This window comes from Entamoeba invadens (assembly GCF_000330505.1).
Source record: "Entamoeba invadens IP1 unplaced genomic scaffold scaff_1105074725591, whole genome shotgun sequence".
Lineage (NCBI taxonomy): Eukaryota > Evosea > Mastigamoebida > Endamoebidae > Entamoeba > Entamoeba invadens.
The window spans coordinates 686,722-703,807 of NW_004191750.1; the positions used below are offsets into that span (position 1 = coordinate 686,722).

Below are 17,086 nucleotides of genomic sequence, written 5' to 3' on the forward strand. Positions count from 1 at the left end.
AAATTCTATGAAAAACAATCAAAATAAGAAGAGAAGAACATATTACAATTACTGGAGTGTACAACACCCCTTTTTTGTGGTGGAGATTCTGTGGGTTCTTCTGCTGTGTTAATTGCCTCTTTTGTGATGTTTTCGTTGATGATATTACTGAGAAATTTGACTAAGGAGTCATTATCCTTTTTAACTAGAGAATGATGGAGCTGATGTTCATTCGAGAGGCTTTTGGCTGTTTCTATGTTTGGTCGTGTTTTCTCCGTGGTGTCCCCAAATTCTACTATAATGATTGAGGTTGTTATTTCACAATACCTCCGTATCTCCTTGACCCACCCTTCAAGATCATTCGCCGACTCACTGTTGTCGGTGTAATAGTATAGAACTATATAACTCGCATTTTTGAGGTGTGTTGTTGTAAGACACCCATACATGTCCTTTCCATCTGTCTGTTAAATTGCCCTATTGTGAAGGTACAATCAAATAGTAAAAGTAAAGTAAAAATAGTATATATTATAGTTATTATTTAATAGCGAAAGTACACAAACTACAAACAAATAGAAGCTCAAGTGGTTGCTCGCCAACTAAAACACTGATTGGGTTTGCATTTTCATCATCGACTTTGAGGTTATCAGTTTTGGTGTTGAGAGTTTGAAGGTATAATTTAATCATTTGATGTGGGATGTCTCTATCTATCCCTATAAATACCACTTTGGTCAATATGATCTCTTCCTCAGGGTCTTCGTAGTCGGTTTCGCTGTGCTCCGTTGCTTGGTCTTCCATAAATTCGTTTTTTAGTTTTTTTTAGTCAAATTATAAACAACAATGTTTATATTAATAAGTTATTTGAATAATTTTAACGGATTTATTTTAAACACTGATTTAAATTATCATTTCAGTTAAATAGTTTTTATTAATAAAATTATATTTTAGAGTATGGTACTTATTTTTATTATTACAAAAATATATTATTGCATAAAAATTTCAAACTGTATTATACATTTTATTACAACTTTAATAAATTATACTATTAAAACTTCAAAAAAAAGGTATTTTAATTTAAAAATAAAAGACTTTTTACCGATATAACAGTTCCTTAGAAAATTATGAAAAAAAACACTAAACGGACGATTTCTTTAAATATACCAAAACTGTGTAGTAAAAGTGAGAACATTATGAACAAAGACAATATTAATTGTTAATTTGAAGATTTCATTACAGTAAAATGCAGAAATGGTTGGAATTTATAAATAATCATTCAATTTCAAACCCGGGTCCAAATGTGTAGTTTGTTTTTTTTTGAAAAAAAGAAAAACAAGTTGTTATTTTTTTTGTTTTATAAACTCATAATTGATACTGAAAACATAATAAGTTAAAAGAATTATAAAATATAATAAAATGGTTTGAATTATTTGGAGAACAACACCTGAACTAGTTTATCCCAAAAGCTAGTTTTTATTTTAAAAAAACTTTTTAAGTGGGTATTTTTTTGCTTTGATTACCTAAAAATTAATAACATGATAATATGTTACAGTAAAAAGCATCTATTTGTGGGTTTTTAAACAGAGAAAAATATATATTTGTGGGTTTATCATGGAATTGTGTAGTAAATTCTATTTAATATTTAATACATAAAAAATGAAAGATTTTATTAATATTAGAGTATTTTAATTATAAAAATACTATAATTTTTATTTAAATGTATATAAATTCAAGGTTCCACAACAAATTAATTATTTGTGGGTTTTGCATTTGATTGGTCCATTGACCCACAAATATAAAACCTACAAATAGATGCTTTTTATTGTATATAATTTTTAATATTATAATTAATTCATATTGAATTAATTAATAATAATATTGGATTGATAGAAAAATATAACAATTTATAAAAGTTTATAATGTGATATAAAATGTTTTTTGACTATTTCAAAAAACTTGAAAATATAAACAATTGGATGTTCATTTTTTTCTTATTTCTTTTCAGTTATGCTCTTTCAACAGAAACGCCCGAGACACGACGAATTGAGGTTGAAAGAAACAATGAGACTTTAACAATCAAAGAAAATATGACTATTGATATTAATATAATGAAGGGAGTTTTACACATAGAAACAAAAAATAATATTGTGCTTAATTTCACACGAATTCCTTGCAATTTTTTGGTTCAAATCAAATCAACAGATTACATGAGAGTAGGTGTTGTTATAAATACAATTGAAGAGAATTGTTCAAATAAAATATTAGTACAGTCCGCTCTTCCAATAACACTTTCAAAGAGTTCAGACAAAGTAAAGATTAATTGTGGTATGATGGGAATAACAACAGTTGATTATATAGACACTATTTCGTACGAAAAGTACTCGTTTGATACTTTATTCACATACTCAGTAACTTCAAACGAGAATACTAAGTGCCCACCATTTGTGTGTCTTTCTACACAACAAATACTTTTTGGAAATAATGGTGTCCAAGTGAAATGTTCTGGCGTTGATGTATATACACTTGATGGCATGAGTCTTTTTATTGACTTGCCGTTTAACCCACTTATAGGTAATTACGAGGAAATTATAATATCAAAAAATGCAAAAACAATGAGTTGGATTGGTATCGCAATGGATGACAACCATTTTAATCAAGTCAGTGCGCATGTTTTAAGAATCGCGAATGACAGCAACGTCATGTTTAGAACACTTGATGTCAAAACCGACTCACTTTTGATCGATGCTGCAAAACTGATCTTGGATGCGACAAATTTCGAGGTCTATCAAAGTCGTCTTTCTTTCGACCTTTTACAATGCCAAAAGATATCAAATTTTACCGCAAAAAACATCGCAATAAAGAGTCTAAAAATAGAAATGGATTCTCACTTATTTTGTGAAAATTTTGTGACAGAAATAGTTCATGTGATAAATTCATGCGACAAAAATTACACAACTCCATTTTTGAAAACTGAGACATTCACGATAAACAACGACTCAATTCCGTTGAATGACTCAGAGAGTTGGTTAATGCTTGACGAGTGTTTTGAACAATTGAATATGATTCCTCTTATTATAACTTCTAATCCAATAAACATACATGTACCACATAACACCGAACTGTTGTGTAATAACACTTTGCTTGTAACGTCTGGAAATAAAATGAACTGTTCGCTTCAGTGTGAATATTTTGAAAAACCTAAAGTGTGTGTATTGACTGGCTCAAAGTATAATGATCCGGACTCGTACGATTCTCTTTTAAGCACTTCAAAACATTGTCCGTGTTCTTTGTCTGAAAATAAAGAATGTACTCTTATTGTCCAAACTCCATTTTTTGAAGGTTCTATTAATGAAGTAAATGTTATTATTAACACAAATTCTTGTGTATTTTCAAACAGTGTAATAACAATAGCAAATCGCCTGACTGTGCAAGGTGACTTTTCAATTCACTCTTCAACATTCTCGGTACAAACAGTAAAAATAACACTCTCAAAAACACTAAGTATCGACTCTTTGAGTACCATTGGGAGTGTGACAGGCACTGGAACTCTTGAATTGCTCAAGAAAAGCAATATCAACAAAATTCAAAGTGTTATTTTGAAGTGCAAGGAACTCATCATTCATGACACTTTTCAACCAAAAGTGGTGGTTTTTAACTCGACACAAGTAACGTTTTTAGAGTCGAGTTCTGTGTTACTCGTATTGACAGAGTTTATTTTGGTCGACCAGAAATTTCCGCCATTTATCAGTCAGTCTAAAGAGTACGTCCAAATTTCATCAAACACATTAACTAATTTCAAAACGAATTCGTGTTTTGAATTTATGAAATTAGAGAGTATTGAAAAGAGTGTATCTTGCTCCGACTTTACTCCAACTCAATATGTTTGTGAATTTGCATGTGGAGACACTCTTATTATATGCAACATTCCGATTCAAAAATATTCATGTGGTTCAAAAACATGTGTTGTAACACATCAAAGTGTTGATTTGGATATACCTTCTGCATATTCTGATATACAATGTCCTTGTGGATTTATCAAAGAAACATCTGGTAATTGGGAAATAGAGTGTAATATAGATGCAACACGAATTAATCATATTAAAAACATGTATGGCGTATTTCACAGTCTGTTACTCTCAGAGAACACAATTGTTGAGGTTGTTAGAAATTTAACAATACACAACTTTGTCTTGAAAAAGAACCAAACGTTTGTTGAGTCTCCAGACACAAACAGAAAAGAAGAAATTTTAATGAAAATTGGTGTTACTGCTCTCGATTTTTCAGAACTCACTTTAAACATCAAAACAAGCGCCAATTTTAGTGGTAACAAATGCAATATATATACAACAAAAGAATTGTATATAAATGCTGTTAACACAGCGTCTCTTGACATTACAACAAACTCGTCTTTAACATTTTCTCCAAAGATCGAGAGTGCACTTTTGATTACAATTACAAACGGAACTATTAATTTGCCCTATGGAATTTCATGTAAAATGATGACTGTAGTGTCGGACTCTTTTCAAAGTCCGCTTGTTGTTCTTGGAGCATCACAATTGATATCTATGGAAGAGTTTGTGTATGAAGGAAAAGGGTATGGAATGTTAGTAGAAGCAACAAGTACAGGACTTATTCAAGCAAAGCGTGTTGTCAACGCATATGTTGATGAGTTTAGGTCTTACATAGCAACAGAGGAAATGGCGAGAACCCCTATATTATGTCACATGAATGAAGGAGTTTGGGTAGAGTTTGGGTGTCCATGTAGAGGTGATTTTTGTGATGTCAATGCTTCTGGGTATAGTAGTGGTGTTTCCTTGTTTAATATAAGAAATTTGATCGTCTCAAATGGGTCTATTATACAAGGAAAAGTGATTGCAAAGAGTGTTAAAATACAAGGGAGTGTATTTATCAATGAATGTATAACTGACTTATTTGAAGTGGACAATAAATTAAATACATTCACTGAATTTGGAATGTGTGATATACAATATTTCATGAATAGAGGCGATTCTGTGCCACACATCACTGTTACAGAGAAGAGTGCCATTCATGTTATTAACTCTCATTCCATCTCCATCACTCCAAAATCACAAATTGCAATTCAAAAGCTTAATGTGTCTATATTAGCAATTCATAAGAGTGGCAATACAGTATTAGACCTTACTAAAAATACTTTAGAATCTCTTCAAATACAATTGTATGTAGACTCCATCAAACCAACTCAAATATTAAAAGGCAATAACTTGCGTCTTGACTTAATATCAATTAAAGATCCCGTTCTCAAAGAAAATGAACACGCACATATCTCTGTTGTTTGTGGCAACATCCTTTTTCTCAGTAACACGCCAGATGATGAAGAGTGCATAATTAATCCTGAAGATACAAGTAAAGTAGATCTCTTCTACTTATTCTTCCTTCTCCTGCCTTTTCTTGTTCTCGTAGTTATCATTCCACTGATCCTTTGTATAATTAAAGGGTATCAATACACTCAACAAGTAAGGTACAATCATTTGTTTTAATTATTAATTCACATGTTTTTATGTGTCTCTATTATCACTTCTAACACTCAACAACAGTAAAAAAATTAGTTATTCAATAGACTCACTTATACTTTTATCCGATCGATCACTTCTTTCACTTCTATCAGTCTTATCGTTCCTTAGTTGTTCTATTTTACATTCTAAAGCTCTCACTCTGACCAACAGTTCATCGATATCTCTATCCTTTTGTTTAATAATCATTTTCAGCTCTTCACACGTCAAGTCGGTGGTCTTCTCCGTCCGTTTCAGTGTCACAAGCGATGGCGATGACTTTGTGATGCTCACGGAGATCTTCATCCGCTTTTTGTTCTCATCGAGACTTCGTTTGTCAGACCCATTTTTCGACGACTTTGTGTCATCTTTTGCGGCGGTCGATGCCGTCTCACTTTCACTCTCATTGATGTCGACACCTTTTCTGTCTAAACTTCGTCGCGGCCAAAGTTCACGCGCACTCGTTGTAGTTCGCGGAGATAACAAACTTTGTGGCATGCAAGCCAGACTTTGTCGATCGGAGCTCGAGTCGTCTTGAGCGCTTTCCGTAGTGAAGATTGGAATAGCTGGGCTTTTACTGAACTGCCCACTTTTTAAACTCTTTCGATAACTCTTCTTTTCTTCCTTCATCTTTTCAATGACTTTAGAAGTCTTTGCGACTTCAATCCCCATTTGAATTGGATATGACGGCACCGACATCCCTTCAATTAAATTCAACTTTTCAATGTCACCAAACGCCTCGTCGAAATTGTCGAGAAGGAAGACAACGGCACTCTGTGATTTGTCGAGGTGTTCCAAGTCGGAAATAGCGATGTTATTAGGCTTTTTACATATCCCCAATGTTATGCACGTTGCAATGTTGAACGAATTCATCTTGTTGATTTTTTCTTTTTCGATGACGCGCCGAAGGAAGGAGAAGAAATACCACAAGGTGTTATGATTCTCAAGAGGAAGTTTCTCAACAAAGGCTTTCCCATCCTTTCTTGTTGGTATTGCAATGAAGTCTTGATACAAATCAAATGGTATCAAAGGCTCCGGTAACGCGCGTAAATAATCTTTCACTACACAAGAGGCTAACACACAATCAGTAAACCCTTCGGGGTCATAATCTTTGCCAAGATCAAATTTGGACCGAATTTCTTTCATCTCTTGCGCACCCGCAGACAGACGAAAAACTCCAACTAATTCATCGCCTTTGTGGTTTTCTAAATACTGTAAAGATCTATATAAAGGAAGAGGAAAGCGCCATTGAGACTTTGAAATGGCAACACGAAGGGGAATCCCATAGAAACCCTGTATCTCCGTCTTATTAAACATCGAACACAACCAAAAGTTGAGCGACTCTAAATTCGAACATTTCACGATAAAAACACGATCGGATATCACACGAAAACATAAGGCGGCGATGTCGTCTTCGATGCGATCTTCGTCAAGACGCCGTGTAACTACTGACAGTTTCATATCAAATTCAGTTGACCCGACGGCTAAGACATAGCGGCCGCGACTGTTTTTAAATATCGAAATCGACCGCTCGGTGAATTTGCGATTTTTGTAGACACTAACTGTATTATACTTCAGCTGAGATTGTGCGTTGGGGATTTCAGCCATCCAAACTGATTTGCTTTAATTGTTTTACTAAACTTTGGTTTTTGTTTTTACTAAGAATTGCACATGGCTCAAAAATGTCAATACACTCGATTTGCCTCGTTTGTTGTCGAATTGACTTTTTTATTATTTTAATTCTAATATGGTATTATTATTAAATCAATTAAGTATTTATTAATGGTATTAGGTAGTTTATTTTTTTTAATAATGGAATAAGAAAAAGAGCAAATGTGGCACTTAGGTATAAAATATTCGGTTTTGATAGTTTTGTATATGACCAATTCTTTTCATTATTTAAACATTTCTTTTTTGTTTGTAATTCAAATAAATAGAAATATGGTTCGCTTTACTATTTTTTTATTTGAATTTTATTTAGATGGAAAGTTTTAAATAAAAAGATCTTTGAAATCGTTAAAGTAATTTATAATTTTAGTCATGTTACTTTTTATTTCTTAACACTTAAATTTATTTACTAAATTCAACATTAATAATATATTAAGTTAATTTATTATACTAAGGTATAATAAACTAAATGGTTTATTATACCTTATAATATTATAATAAAGTTGTTAATATTTATAATAATAAATATATATATATTATTTTGTTATTTAATTCTGTTTTTTGATAAAGACGAATTAAAAAACAAAAATGTTATATATACCAAAATAAATAAAAAATTTGAATTATTGAAATTATTATAAATCAACTTATGGTTAATTGGTTAATTAAATGGTTTCTTTTTAACTATTTGTCTGTTGTAAAAACAAAAATGTTGCAATCAGAAAAAATTAATAAAAAATATTATAAAAATAATAAAAATAACTATTAAAACGTAGTAATGAATTCCATAATAATAACTAGTCGAATGAGTCTCCATTTCATACTAACAGAAGAAGAACTTTCAAAAATGTCAATTCAGAGTAAAAAATGAAGTAAAAACATTCATCGATACCATAAACTCCAAATAGAACTAAAAATGAAGCAAAACCAATGACCATAGTCAAGCGCAACGATTTGCGACTAACAGACATTCCACGTGAGTTGACACAGAACCAAAGTATTTTTTCAAACATCGGAGAGTTGATATTTATGAACAATGAGTTTGAGGCGATTCCCGATACCGTCACAGTCTTTAATTTTCTTAAAAAGCTTTCCTTTGCTTGTAACAAAATTGTTCAAGTCAATGAGAAACTTTTTACAATGACTCAACTTGAAACGTTGTGTTTGAACCAAAACAGAATCAGTACTATTTCTCAATCACTTACTTCAATGAAAGGGCTTTCGAGTCTAGAAATTTGTGCGAACAAATTAAGCACTTTAACGCCGCCAACGTGTTTGTCTCGACTCGACTTGTCCGCAAACTTTTTGACTGACTTTTCGTATAGTTGTCAATCCCTGACGTATTTGGATGTCTCCCAAAACGACTTATCGAACCTCCCAAATTTGGATTGCCCTAATGTTAAACAGATCAATGCTTCATTTAATAACATCGTCCATCTCCCAGACTCAATATCCAATTTATCATCTTTAAGATATTTGGACCTCAAAAATAATAAGCTGGAGAGTCTCCCCGACACCTTTGCGTTGTTGTCGTCCCTTACATTCTTACAAATCTCGAACAACCCGATCTCCTCAGTCCCAAGTAATTTCACAACGATGAGATTAAAGAAATTCCACGCGTCACAGACTATCAAATTCTCGTTCGACCCATTACCAACACTCCGAGAACTGTTCTACTCGAAAGTCGAATCACAAATCCTCTTTATGGACTACTCAGCTATGTCAAATTTGGAGAACTTGGATGTGTCGTATAACCAATTCACTACACTCACTGTCACATCTCCAAGTTTGATCACATTGAATTGTTCATACAACGTGATCCAAACACTTTCTATGTCTAAGACGTGTACCGCTCAAAAGATCTTTGCAAGACATAACCAAATAGCGTCGATCGACTCGTCGATAGCAAACTCCCAAAAACTGGTCATCGCCGATTTTTCAAATAACAAATTAAAGAATTTGCCATTGAAACCAGACTTGCCAAGAATTCAATATCTGAATGTGGGGTTCAATAGAATGACGATTCTCGACTACGACTTCTCGAAAATGAATACATTGACGTATTTCGACGTGTCATTTAATAGCATCCACACAATCACAAATAACATCGGCGATTTGACTAACTTGAAGGCGCTTGTATTGGCTGGTAATCCAATTAACTCACTACCAAACGACTTGACTAATTTGGTCAATTTGACTAAACTGCACTGTTCTAATAACGGCCTTGCAGTCTTCCCAAACGTCATTTTAGCTCTTTCGAATTTGCAGAAGCTTTATATAGCAAGTAACCATATTAGGGACTTACCAGATCTAAGTTGCTTGAAGGAATTACAGACACTCGACCTATCAAATTGTTACTTAGTCTCTGCGCAGAACGTCAACAATTTGCCCAAATTGGAACAACTCAATTTGTCGAACAGTTTGTCTCAGTCTCTATTGTATTATAAGAACTATACTTAATAGTATTTTGAATTATTAACAAATAGATTATTTGACTGAACCGCCCCAATTGAGTGGATGCGACAACTTAATCTATTTGGACCTTTCATTTAACGCTCTTGAACGCTCAACGAGCGACATTGAAGTGAAAAAGTTGAATAAACTTCGGATGTTGGATCTTTCATTCAACGACATCACATCACTCCCGAATCATGGGCCCGAACTTACGATACGGACTGATGGGTGTGGGACACAGCGAATGTATTCTTTGTTAGACAGATTCTCCAAATCACTTGAATTCAAAACCGTCCGAATCACATGTGCTGGTGCACAGATGTGTGCGGATAGAGACGAGATGCAAGACTCTTTCATTTGTATTCCCCACTTTGCAGCACCAGACCATTTCTTATTTGCCGCAGTCGATGGGCACTCGGGGTTCCAAGCGTCTTATTCCTTCACCCAAAATTTCCCAAAGATCTTATATGAGCAATTTAAAGAGAATAACCAACAAGACTCCATCGAAGACTGTCTCCTCAAATCTTTTGATAAAATCGAAGAGGAGTTTGTTGACAACGATATCAAAGACGGTGCCGTCGTCACTGTAGTGTTTGTGACACCAAAGAAGATATACACAGCTCAATGTGGTGATTGTAGAGGGGTTTACATAACTAAGTCCGGGATTCATCAATTGGCTCCGGAGCACAAGACTTCAGACAGACATGAACAAGTACGTATTAGAAGTGAAGGTGGCTTTGTTGATCAAAGTTCTCGAGTATGTGGCTTATTAGTCGCTCGATCCGTTGGAGATATCAAGAACAAGCCCATCATCACTCATAAGCCTGACATAACAGTATGTGACAGACGAGATGACGAGCAGTATTTAGTAGTGGCTACTGATGGCGTCTGGGATGAAGTTTCAAATTCCTTATTATTGGACATTTTACAGAGAAACAGAAGAATTCAAAAAACAAGTGAATTGGTGTCGCTTTTAAGAGATACTGCGTATGTGTCGTGTGTGCAGACACAGATCCCTGATAATATCGGAATTGTACTTTGCAGATTCTAATTACTTTGGGTTATGTTCTATTTTATTATAATTATTAATTTATATATTATAATATTATTAATAATTTATTATTATTATAGTTATTGTTATAGTAATTAGTAAGAGTTAAGGTGGAAATGAAGTTGAAACGGTAAATAAGAAAATGGCACAGTATTTACGAAAGTCGTTGGATCAGCAACAGCCCTGATCTTGTTTATCTTCCAATTGGTGGTGCTCAAGATAGTTCGCCTCGTTCTTTTCTCGTGGTTTCATATTTTTGAGTAAATCTTCAAATACAACTTTGATATCTACAAATAAATAACAATGTAACTATACATTATAGTACATTAATACTCAAACTAAACAAGTATAACAAATAAACTAAAAGTATAAATACAAAGTGATAAAACCATTAATTATTTGTAAAACAATTATAAGATATAGTAAAAGCAAACTGTCTCCTGTTTTTGCAGACACTTCATAGAATATGTCGATCTTAAGTTCTTCTGCAAGTGCTTTTGCCTCGTCATACTGGATGACCCTGAAATTGGAGGCGTCGGATTTATTTCCGATGAGTGCAACTGCAACATCAGGAACCGCTTCTTTCAAGTCTTTATACCAACTCCTGACATGGAGAAAACTGTTCTTTGATGTCAGGTCGAAAACTATTACTCCGCCACTCGACCCCCGGTAATACATGTTCACCATGGATCGATACTTTTCCTGTCCCGCCTAAAAACGTTAATTAAAAACAAACATAATGCTGTTGTTAATTTTTGAATGTAAAACACATGATTTTGTACTATTTTGGTGATATAACAAAATTGGTGAATTGAATAATATTCCAATTTATTGTATCAAAATGAATACTACAGTTTATCATTAAGAATAGTATATTAATTAGACTAGTCAAATATGAATAAAAGAACTAAAACAAATAGAAAATGTCCTGACAAACAGTGTCCTAGATGTCAATAAGGATTTCATCGAGTTAGATGTTAAAGACAAACCCAAATGGAAACGTCAACTTTTTTGTTTGTGACATTGTTGGTAAGAGTGGTAGTAACAAATGACGCTGCAATTGTTGCTTTTTCTTCTTCAGTGAATTTGTCCTTGACCAATCTATTCACAACACAAGTTTTGCCGACACCTTTTTGTGAATATGAAAAGAGTTGTTTAAATTTGGAGAAACAAACTCATGTCACCAACTAAACAAATCTTGAGGGTAGATGAGAGTTGCATCAATTCCTTTGTTATTTACAGTTCCAAAGACAAATCCAAGTAAAAAATGGGGTTCTAAGTCATTTGGTGGTGTTGGTTTTATCGCAAATTTTCGGGAAAATCAAGTGATTAATTTCTGTTTTGTTTTTGAATACTTAAAAAAATGTTCTATTGGAAATCATCTTTCTCTAATTAGTTTCAACTATATTTTATTATAATAATTACTACAGTTATTATTAAATTTTTATGGTTGAAACAATTATAATATAAGTAATAATAAAGAAACAATAAAAATAAAAAATAATCTCAACGTTGGAAGAATAGTAAATTTACTATTACTACTAATATCTAAAAAAATGACAATGACCTGAAACGGCATATAAAAGGGAAGGGTTATCTTGATAATAAGTATTCCAGCCCTGCAGCAGAGAACTTATGTTTAATGCCATTATCGGTTGGTAGACGTTGGGTTTTCAAGCAAACCTCTCATGTTCGTACATTTGAGGCGTTCACAAAATCCGAAATATCTTTTTTATAACACATATTAATAAATAATAAAATTACGAGAATAGTGTATGATTTGGTCTGAGTTCGTTCATGTTGACTATCTCAATATTTGAACAATACTGAATTTTCAAAGAGGTGATTGTGGTGGGAACACGGATTTTTCCTACTTTACAGTCAAAAAGGTCGAGTGAAACTAAGTTACAATTCTCAATAGACTCAAGACGAGTGAAAGGACAATCTACTGCTTCTAATTGAGTTAATGAGTGAGGGAGATTGATTTGGGGCGACGAAACGTTCTGGAGAAATAGAGTTTTGAGATTGGAAAATTCGGGGAATGTCGCTAAAGGACAGTCAAAGAGAGAAAGTGATTCCATTGTTGACGAATTTTGAAGGAAAGTCAGTTTTGTGCATTCGAACAAATACAATTTTGTTAAACTGGAAATGTCAAGTGAAGATAATCTGAAGCACTCGCCAATTTCAAGTTCTTTGAGAGAACTGGGGAGGTCCAATTGGTTGAGCCCAGCCTTCGAAATAGTAAAGTGTGTCAATTTTGAGTCAACTCCAAAGTCTATTTCGTTCAACCCACTCAGGTTCTCAATCTCGAGATTTTTGAGTGTTGGTGGTAGAACGAGATGTGTGATAAGCAAATCCGAAACAGAAAGGGTGGTAAGATTTTGTGAAACGCCGAGCATGTCGCAATTACAGCCGAGAAGGTATAACTCTTCGATGAATTCAATACCAACAAATATTGGGTTACATTCACAGACCGTGATTCGTTTAATCTTGTTTTGCACTTTAACTTCTTTTCCTTCCCATTCTTCTCCTTCAAAACTCATCGACTCACTGTTCTTGCTATACATTGTGTTGTCTTTTCAGTTCGTGTTTGCTATTTTGTGTTGTCCAATTTTGTTTCTTTTTTCAATTTCCATATTCTGTACATGGCAAACTCTGGTATTATATAAAATAATTAAATCAACTATATTATTTAATACATTTTCCTTTTTTATCGAAAGAAAATTATGTTATTTCCTTTTAATTTATTTATAACTCTTTTTATCGTATTTTATAGTTATTAAATACTCTTACTCATTTAATATAATAATTAATATAATTATAAAGTTTCTACTTATATTGGATTAATAACTTTATAGTAAAATGATAAGCCATTTACAATAAATGAACAAAATATTTAATCTGTATAATTATAATTAAATGTTATAATTATTTATTTGTTATATAAAGAGAGTGTTAAAACTTTCCAAAAAAATTTCAACGACTAAATGTGTACAATGAAATGACTTACACGCAAACATGCGAATAGTTGTGGATTTACAAAGGGATAATAGAGAGTTCGCCTATGACGAAATACCTTTCGTTTTTCATTCCGAGTGAGTTCATGATATAATTATATACAGCACTTCCAATTGTTTTCACAGTTTTAGTGTCTGCAACAAGCAACGAGTTGTAGTAAATTGCAATGTCGCCATGAATGCCATCTCTATCTTCATTTTTTGCTTCTATGATCCAATTATCACCAAGCAAATCTTCAAAGAAATGAGTCGACTCGATGTGCTTCAAATCTTGCATCCGTCGTTGTGCTGTTGTTCGTGAAACTCCTTTTTTAACTTCTTGTGTGATGTACTCACTGGACCGTACCTTCAAAAATTTCTGAAACTGGAAATTGAATTCATCTCCATTCTCGAAAACCTCAATAATCTCTTTAATCTTGATGAATTGTTTGGTATCTTTTGTCTTCTTTTGTGGTTGTGTAACAGTAAGACCGTATCGTTGAGATAATAATGACAATAGAAAACATTCAAGGTCGGTTTGCAGCTTAATTGCATTCTCGTGAGACTGCTTTATGCTCTTGTCCATCCGTTTGTATGCCCGCTTTTTAACTTCTAGGGTCATTACCTCAAATTTTGTAGATTTTCCTTTTTAGTTCTTTCTGTTGTCTCCTTTTCCCTGAAGTGGTGGAGCAATATTACATTTTAAAGCAAGTTGGACCAAGTCGGAAATACGTCATTCGTATGCAACTAAACAATTTTTTTGTTGAGTTTATAACTTTGCTTACTAAATTAATCGGATATCGTGATGTTTCCTGTGTTTTATTCCTCGAATATAAATTGGTTTCGAAGAAACTTTGGACAATCATTTTCAAAAGAAAAGAACAACAACTTCTATTTAAAGAACTTCAAAAACTATTTTTCTTGGTTTTCCATCTTTTTTTATTACCACCACTAGCTTTTTTGTTTTGAAGAAACCACGTTTATTAATTAATAATATAATTTATAACTTGTGTACTATTTAGTTTAATTTGCACTTCTACTAAAAATTGATATCCTCCCACATTTGCATTTAATACTAATAATTATATCAAATTGTATTATAAAAATAATATCAAAAGATGAAATGGTGTATTATTTTAAGAAATAATTTACTTTTATTTTAAACAGTGGTACTGAAAACGATTTTTGATAATCAAGATATACAAACTATAATATTATGGTTTATTTTTTATTAATTTATAGCTCCTTGATTTATTTATTAAAAAAAATAGTGGGCAAAACATTTGAAAGAGTCAATTCAAACCAGTATATTTATACACTAATAATAAAACTATTATATATATTTAGTTAAACCAATTGAATGGTCTAATTATATCAAAAAAATCAATAATGTAAAAAATAACAACAAAAATAAAATGTTTTAAAGTGCGATTTGTATCGAAAAAAAGTAAATTAAAGAACAAAACATAATATTTATTAAAAAAAAATTCTAGTTTAATAAATATGGTAACAAAAACCTTTTATAACTGAATTAAAACGAATTGCATCTTTTGTCTCTCCTGTATTAAAAATGGAATCACTCATTAACGAAAAAAATATTTGTTATTTTTTGTTACATTGTAAAAATTAATAAAACAACTGTTGGTAAAAAAATCAAATTTATAGTTTGGTGTTCTTGAAAAAATAAATAATAACATTTTTTACAAAAAGTTTTAGAATATCTGAGAGCTCTTGTGTTGTTTGTTTTTTCTTTGCAAATATTTTGTACCAACAATGACGTTGTTGACCTTTTTGTTGTTAATTTTTTTTGTCTGTTTTAAATATGTATTACGAACATTTTATTAGTAAAAATAAATACATTCTACGTTATTTTAATGATACATCTTCCACCAAAACCAAAGACCATCATATTGTTTACACACCATGTTTTTATGTCAAGTCTATTTGCCAAAATTGATGAAAATTACGTTAACATTAATTCCTACATTGATTATTTATTATTTGTTCTCTTCATGTAGTATGCGATACTTATTTAACAATATAAACATCGAAAGAATAATAAACGAATTTATTTCATGTTGTTAACGAAACTTTTGAACTGGCTCCAAGCAGTCCCGTCATCAAGCAAAGCTCTAGTAAGTCTCAGATAAGTGAAAGCAGTGAGTCCATACTTTTTAGCTTGAGAAACAATTTGGTTGAACCCTGAAGTATTGCATCCACCATATCCACACAATTCAAGGGCATTCTCTCCACATTTAACAGCACCAGCGCTACCAGCAGCAGTGTATGCTTGATTTACAAGATTAGCTGGAGTACTTCCGCAGTTTGAATCTGTGCCAGTCATTTCAAGGCATGTGAAATCAAATCGAGCGCCATACTTCTTGAAAGCTTTTGCAATGTTTGAATAAGCGTCTTGACTATTAGTGTTATAATACCCTGCTGTGAGCTCCGCAGCGTGGCTATTATCGTTGTACCACCAATGGATACCAGCAACTTTACCTGCAATTGCCAAAGACCCAAAGACACTCTTAGCGGACGAAAGAATGTTCTCGGCGTGTTTAATTAATTGTTGATGATACCAATTCAAGAAGAATTTTCCATACTCCGATTTGTAGTTATCACTTCCACTCCCGAAGAACCCAGTCGATGATGGGGGCTTCGAGTTATAGGTACCTGCGTTTGATGGAGATGCTTTACCCCATTCACTATGACCAGCAGCTGTTGCAGCTGATTGCAATTGAGACAACGAGTTCGAGTCAGAGCATTGGAACTCACCAACACCACAATAAGTCCATCTTGAAAGTGGATAAGCTGGGTATCTAGTCTCACCACATGGGCCCATACCTACCTGAACCTCATTAATTGTTCCATCTGAAATGTAACTCGCGAACTTGGTCTTAAAAGCAGACATGAAGTCTTTATAAATTTGTAAAGGAGTTCTTCCTCCAAAAACAGCCAAGGAGTCGGCGCCAAAGGAAATGTATTCGTCGTTTGTATTTCCTTGTGGATCCTTGAACGCAGCACTGCTAGAAGAACGAGCCCATGATGGAATTGGAATGTTGCATGTATCCCCTACATTACCGCCACACTTGTGGAATGACATCACTACTTGTAACTTCAAACCGGCGTCCTTGGCGAGTTTGGCCATGTCCGTATACCCAGCCCAGTTGTACGACTTCGCTGAGGTCTCTACTAAGCCCCACCATACATCAGTCATCACACCAGCTACTCCTCCACTTTTTAACTTGGTGAAATCATTTTTTAATTGTGCACTGTTGGTAAGTCCACTGGAACCTACTACATCAAGCGGAAGCATCACATTCACTTCCACTGACAAAGCAACAGTCAGAAGCAACAAGAGCATTGTGAATTTCGAGAGAAAAAAGTCTTTTTATAGTCGTCAGAATCAAAAG

At 33.1% G+C, this 17,086-nt stretch overlaps 8 protein-coding genes across 8 annotated transcripts; 2 read left to right on the plus strand and 6 right to left on the minus strand.

Annotated features, from left to right (window-relative positions):
* Nucleotides 1-5: 5 nt before the first annotated feature.
* Nucleotides 6-774, minus strand: EIN_173900 (hypothetical protein; the record flags this gene model as incomplete). The annotated part of the gene is made up of 2 exons (XM_004184013.1): nt 6-436; nt 540-774. The coding sequence occupies 2 exons, from the start codon at nt 772-774 to the stop codon at nt 6-8; spliced, it is 666 nt and encodes a 221-aa protein (XP_004184061.1).
* Nucleotides 775-1,904: 1,130 nt separating this feature from the next.
* Nucleotides 1,905-5,492, plus strand: EIN_173910 (hypothetical protein; the record flags this gene model as incomplete). Its single annotated transcript, XM_004184014.1, has 1 exon — nt 1,905-5,492. The coding sequence occupies one exon, from the start codon at nt 1,905-1,907 to the stop codon at nt 5,490-5,492; it is 3,588 nt and encodes a 1,195-aa protein (XP_004184062.1).
* A 69-nt stretch (nt 5,493-5,561) lies between these two features.
* On the minus strand, nt 5,562-7,112 carry EIN_173920 (hypothetical protein; the record flags this gene model as incomplete). Its single annotated transcript, XM_004184015.1, has 1 exon — nt 5,562-7,112. The coding sequence occupies one exon, from the start codon at nt 7,110-7,112 to the stop codon at nt 5,562-5,564; it is 1,551 nt and encodes a 516-aa protein (XP_004184063.1).
* A 990-nt stretch (nt 7,113-8,102) lies between these two features.
* On the plus strand, nt 8,103-10,677 carry EIN_173930 (leucine-rich repeat containing protein, putative; the record flags this gene model as incomplete). Its single annotated transcript, XM_004184016.1, has 2 exons — nt 8,103-9,591; nt 9,659-10,677. 2 exons carry the CDS (start codon nt 8,103-8,105, stop codon nt 10,675-10,677), a joined length of 2,508 nt encoding a protein of 835 aa, XP_004184064.1.
* Nucleotides 10,678-10,848: 171 nt separating this feature from the next.
* EIN_173940 (RAB, putative) lies at nt 10,849-11,898 on the minus strand (the record flags this gene model as incomplete). The annotated part of the gene is made up of 4 exons (XM_004184017.1): nt 10,849-10,964; nt 11,112-11,388; nt 11,667-11,806; nt 11,853-11,898. The coding sequence occupies 4 exons, from the start codon at nt 11,896-11,898 to the stop codon at nt 10,849-10,851; spliced, it is 579 nt and encodes a 192-aa protein (XP_004184065.1).
* A 539-nt stretch (nt 11,899-12,437) lies between these two features.
* EIN_173950 (hypothetical protein) lies at nt 12,438-13,244 on the minus strand (the record flags this gene model as incomplete). Its single annotated transcript, XM_004184018.1, has 1 exon — nt 12,438-13,244. One exon carries the CDS (start codon nt 13,242-13,244, stop codon nt 12,438-12,440), a length of 807 nt encoding a protein of 268 aa, XP_004184066.1.
* Nucleotides 13,245-13,713: 469 nt separating this feature from the next.
* Nucleotides 13,714-14,295, minus strand: EIN_173960 (hypothetical protein; the record flags this gene model as incomplete). Its single annotated transcript, XM_004184019.1, has 1 exon — nt 13,714-14,295. The coding sequence occupies one exon, from the start codon at nt 14,293-14,295 to the stop codon at nt 13,714-13,716; it is 582 nt and encodes a 193-aa protein (XP_004184067.1).
* Nucleotides 14,296-15,741: 1,446 nt separating this feature from the next.
* On the minus strand, nt 15,742-17,037 carry EIN_173970 (beta-amylase, putative; the record flags this gene model as incomplete). The annotated part of the gene is made up of 1 exon (XM_004184020.1): nt 15,742-17,037. One exon carries the CDS (start codon nt 17,035-17,037, stop codon nt 15,742-15,744), a length of 1,296 nt encoding a protein of 431 aa, XP_004184068.1.
* Nucleotides 17,038-17,086: the final 49 nt, after the last annotated feature.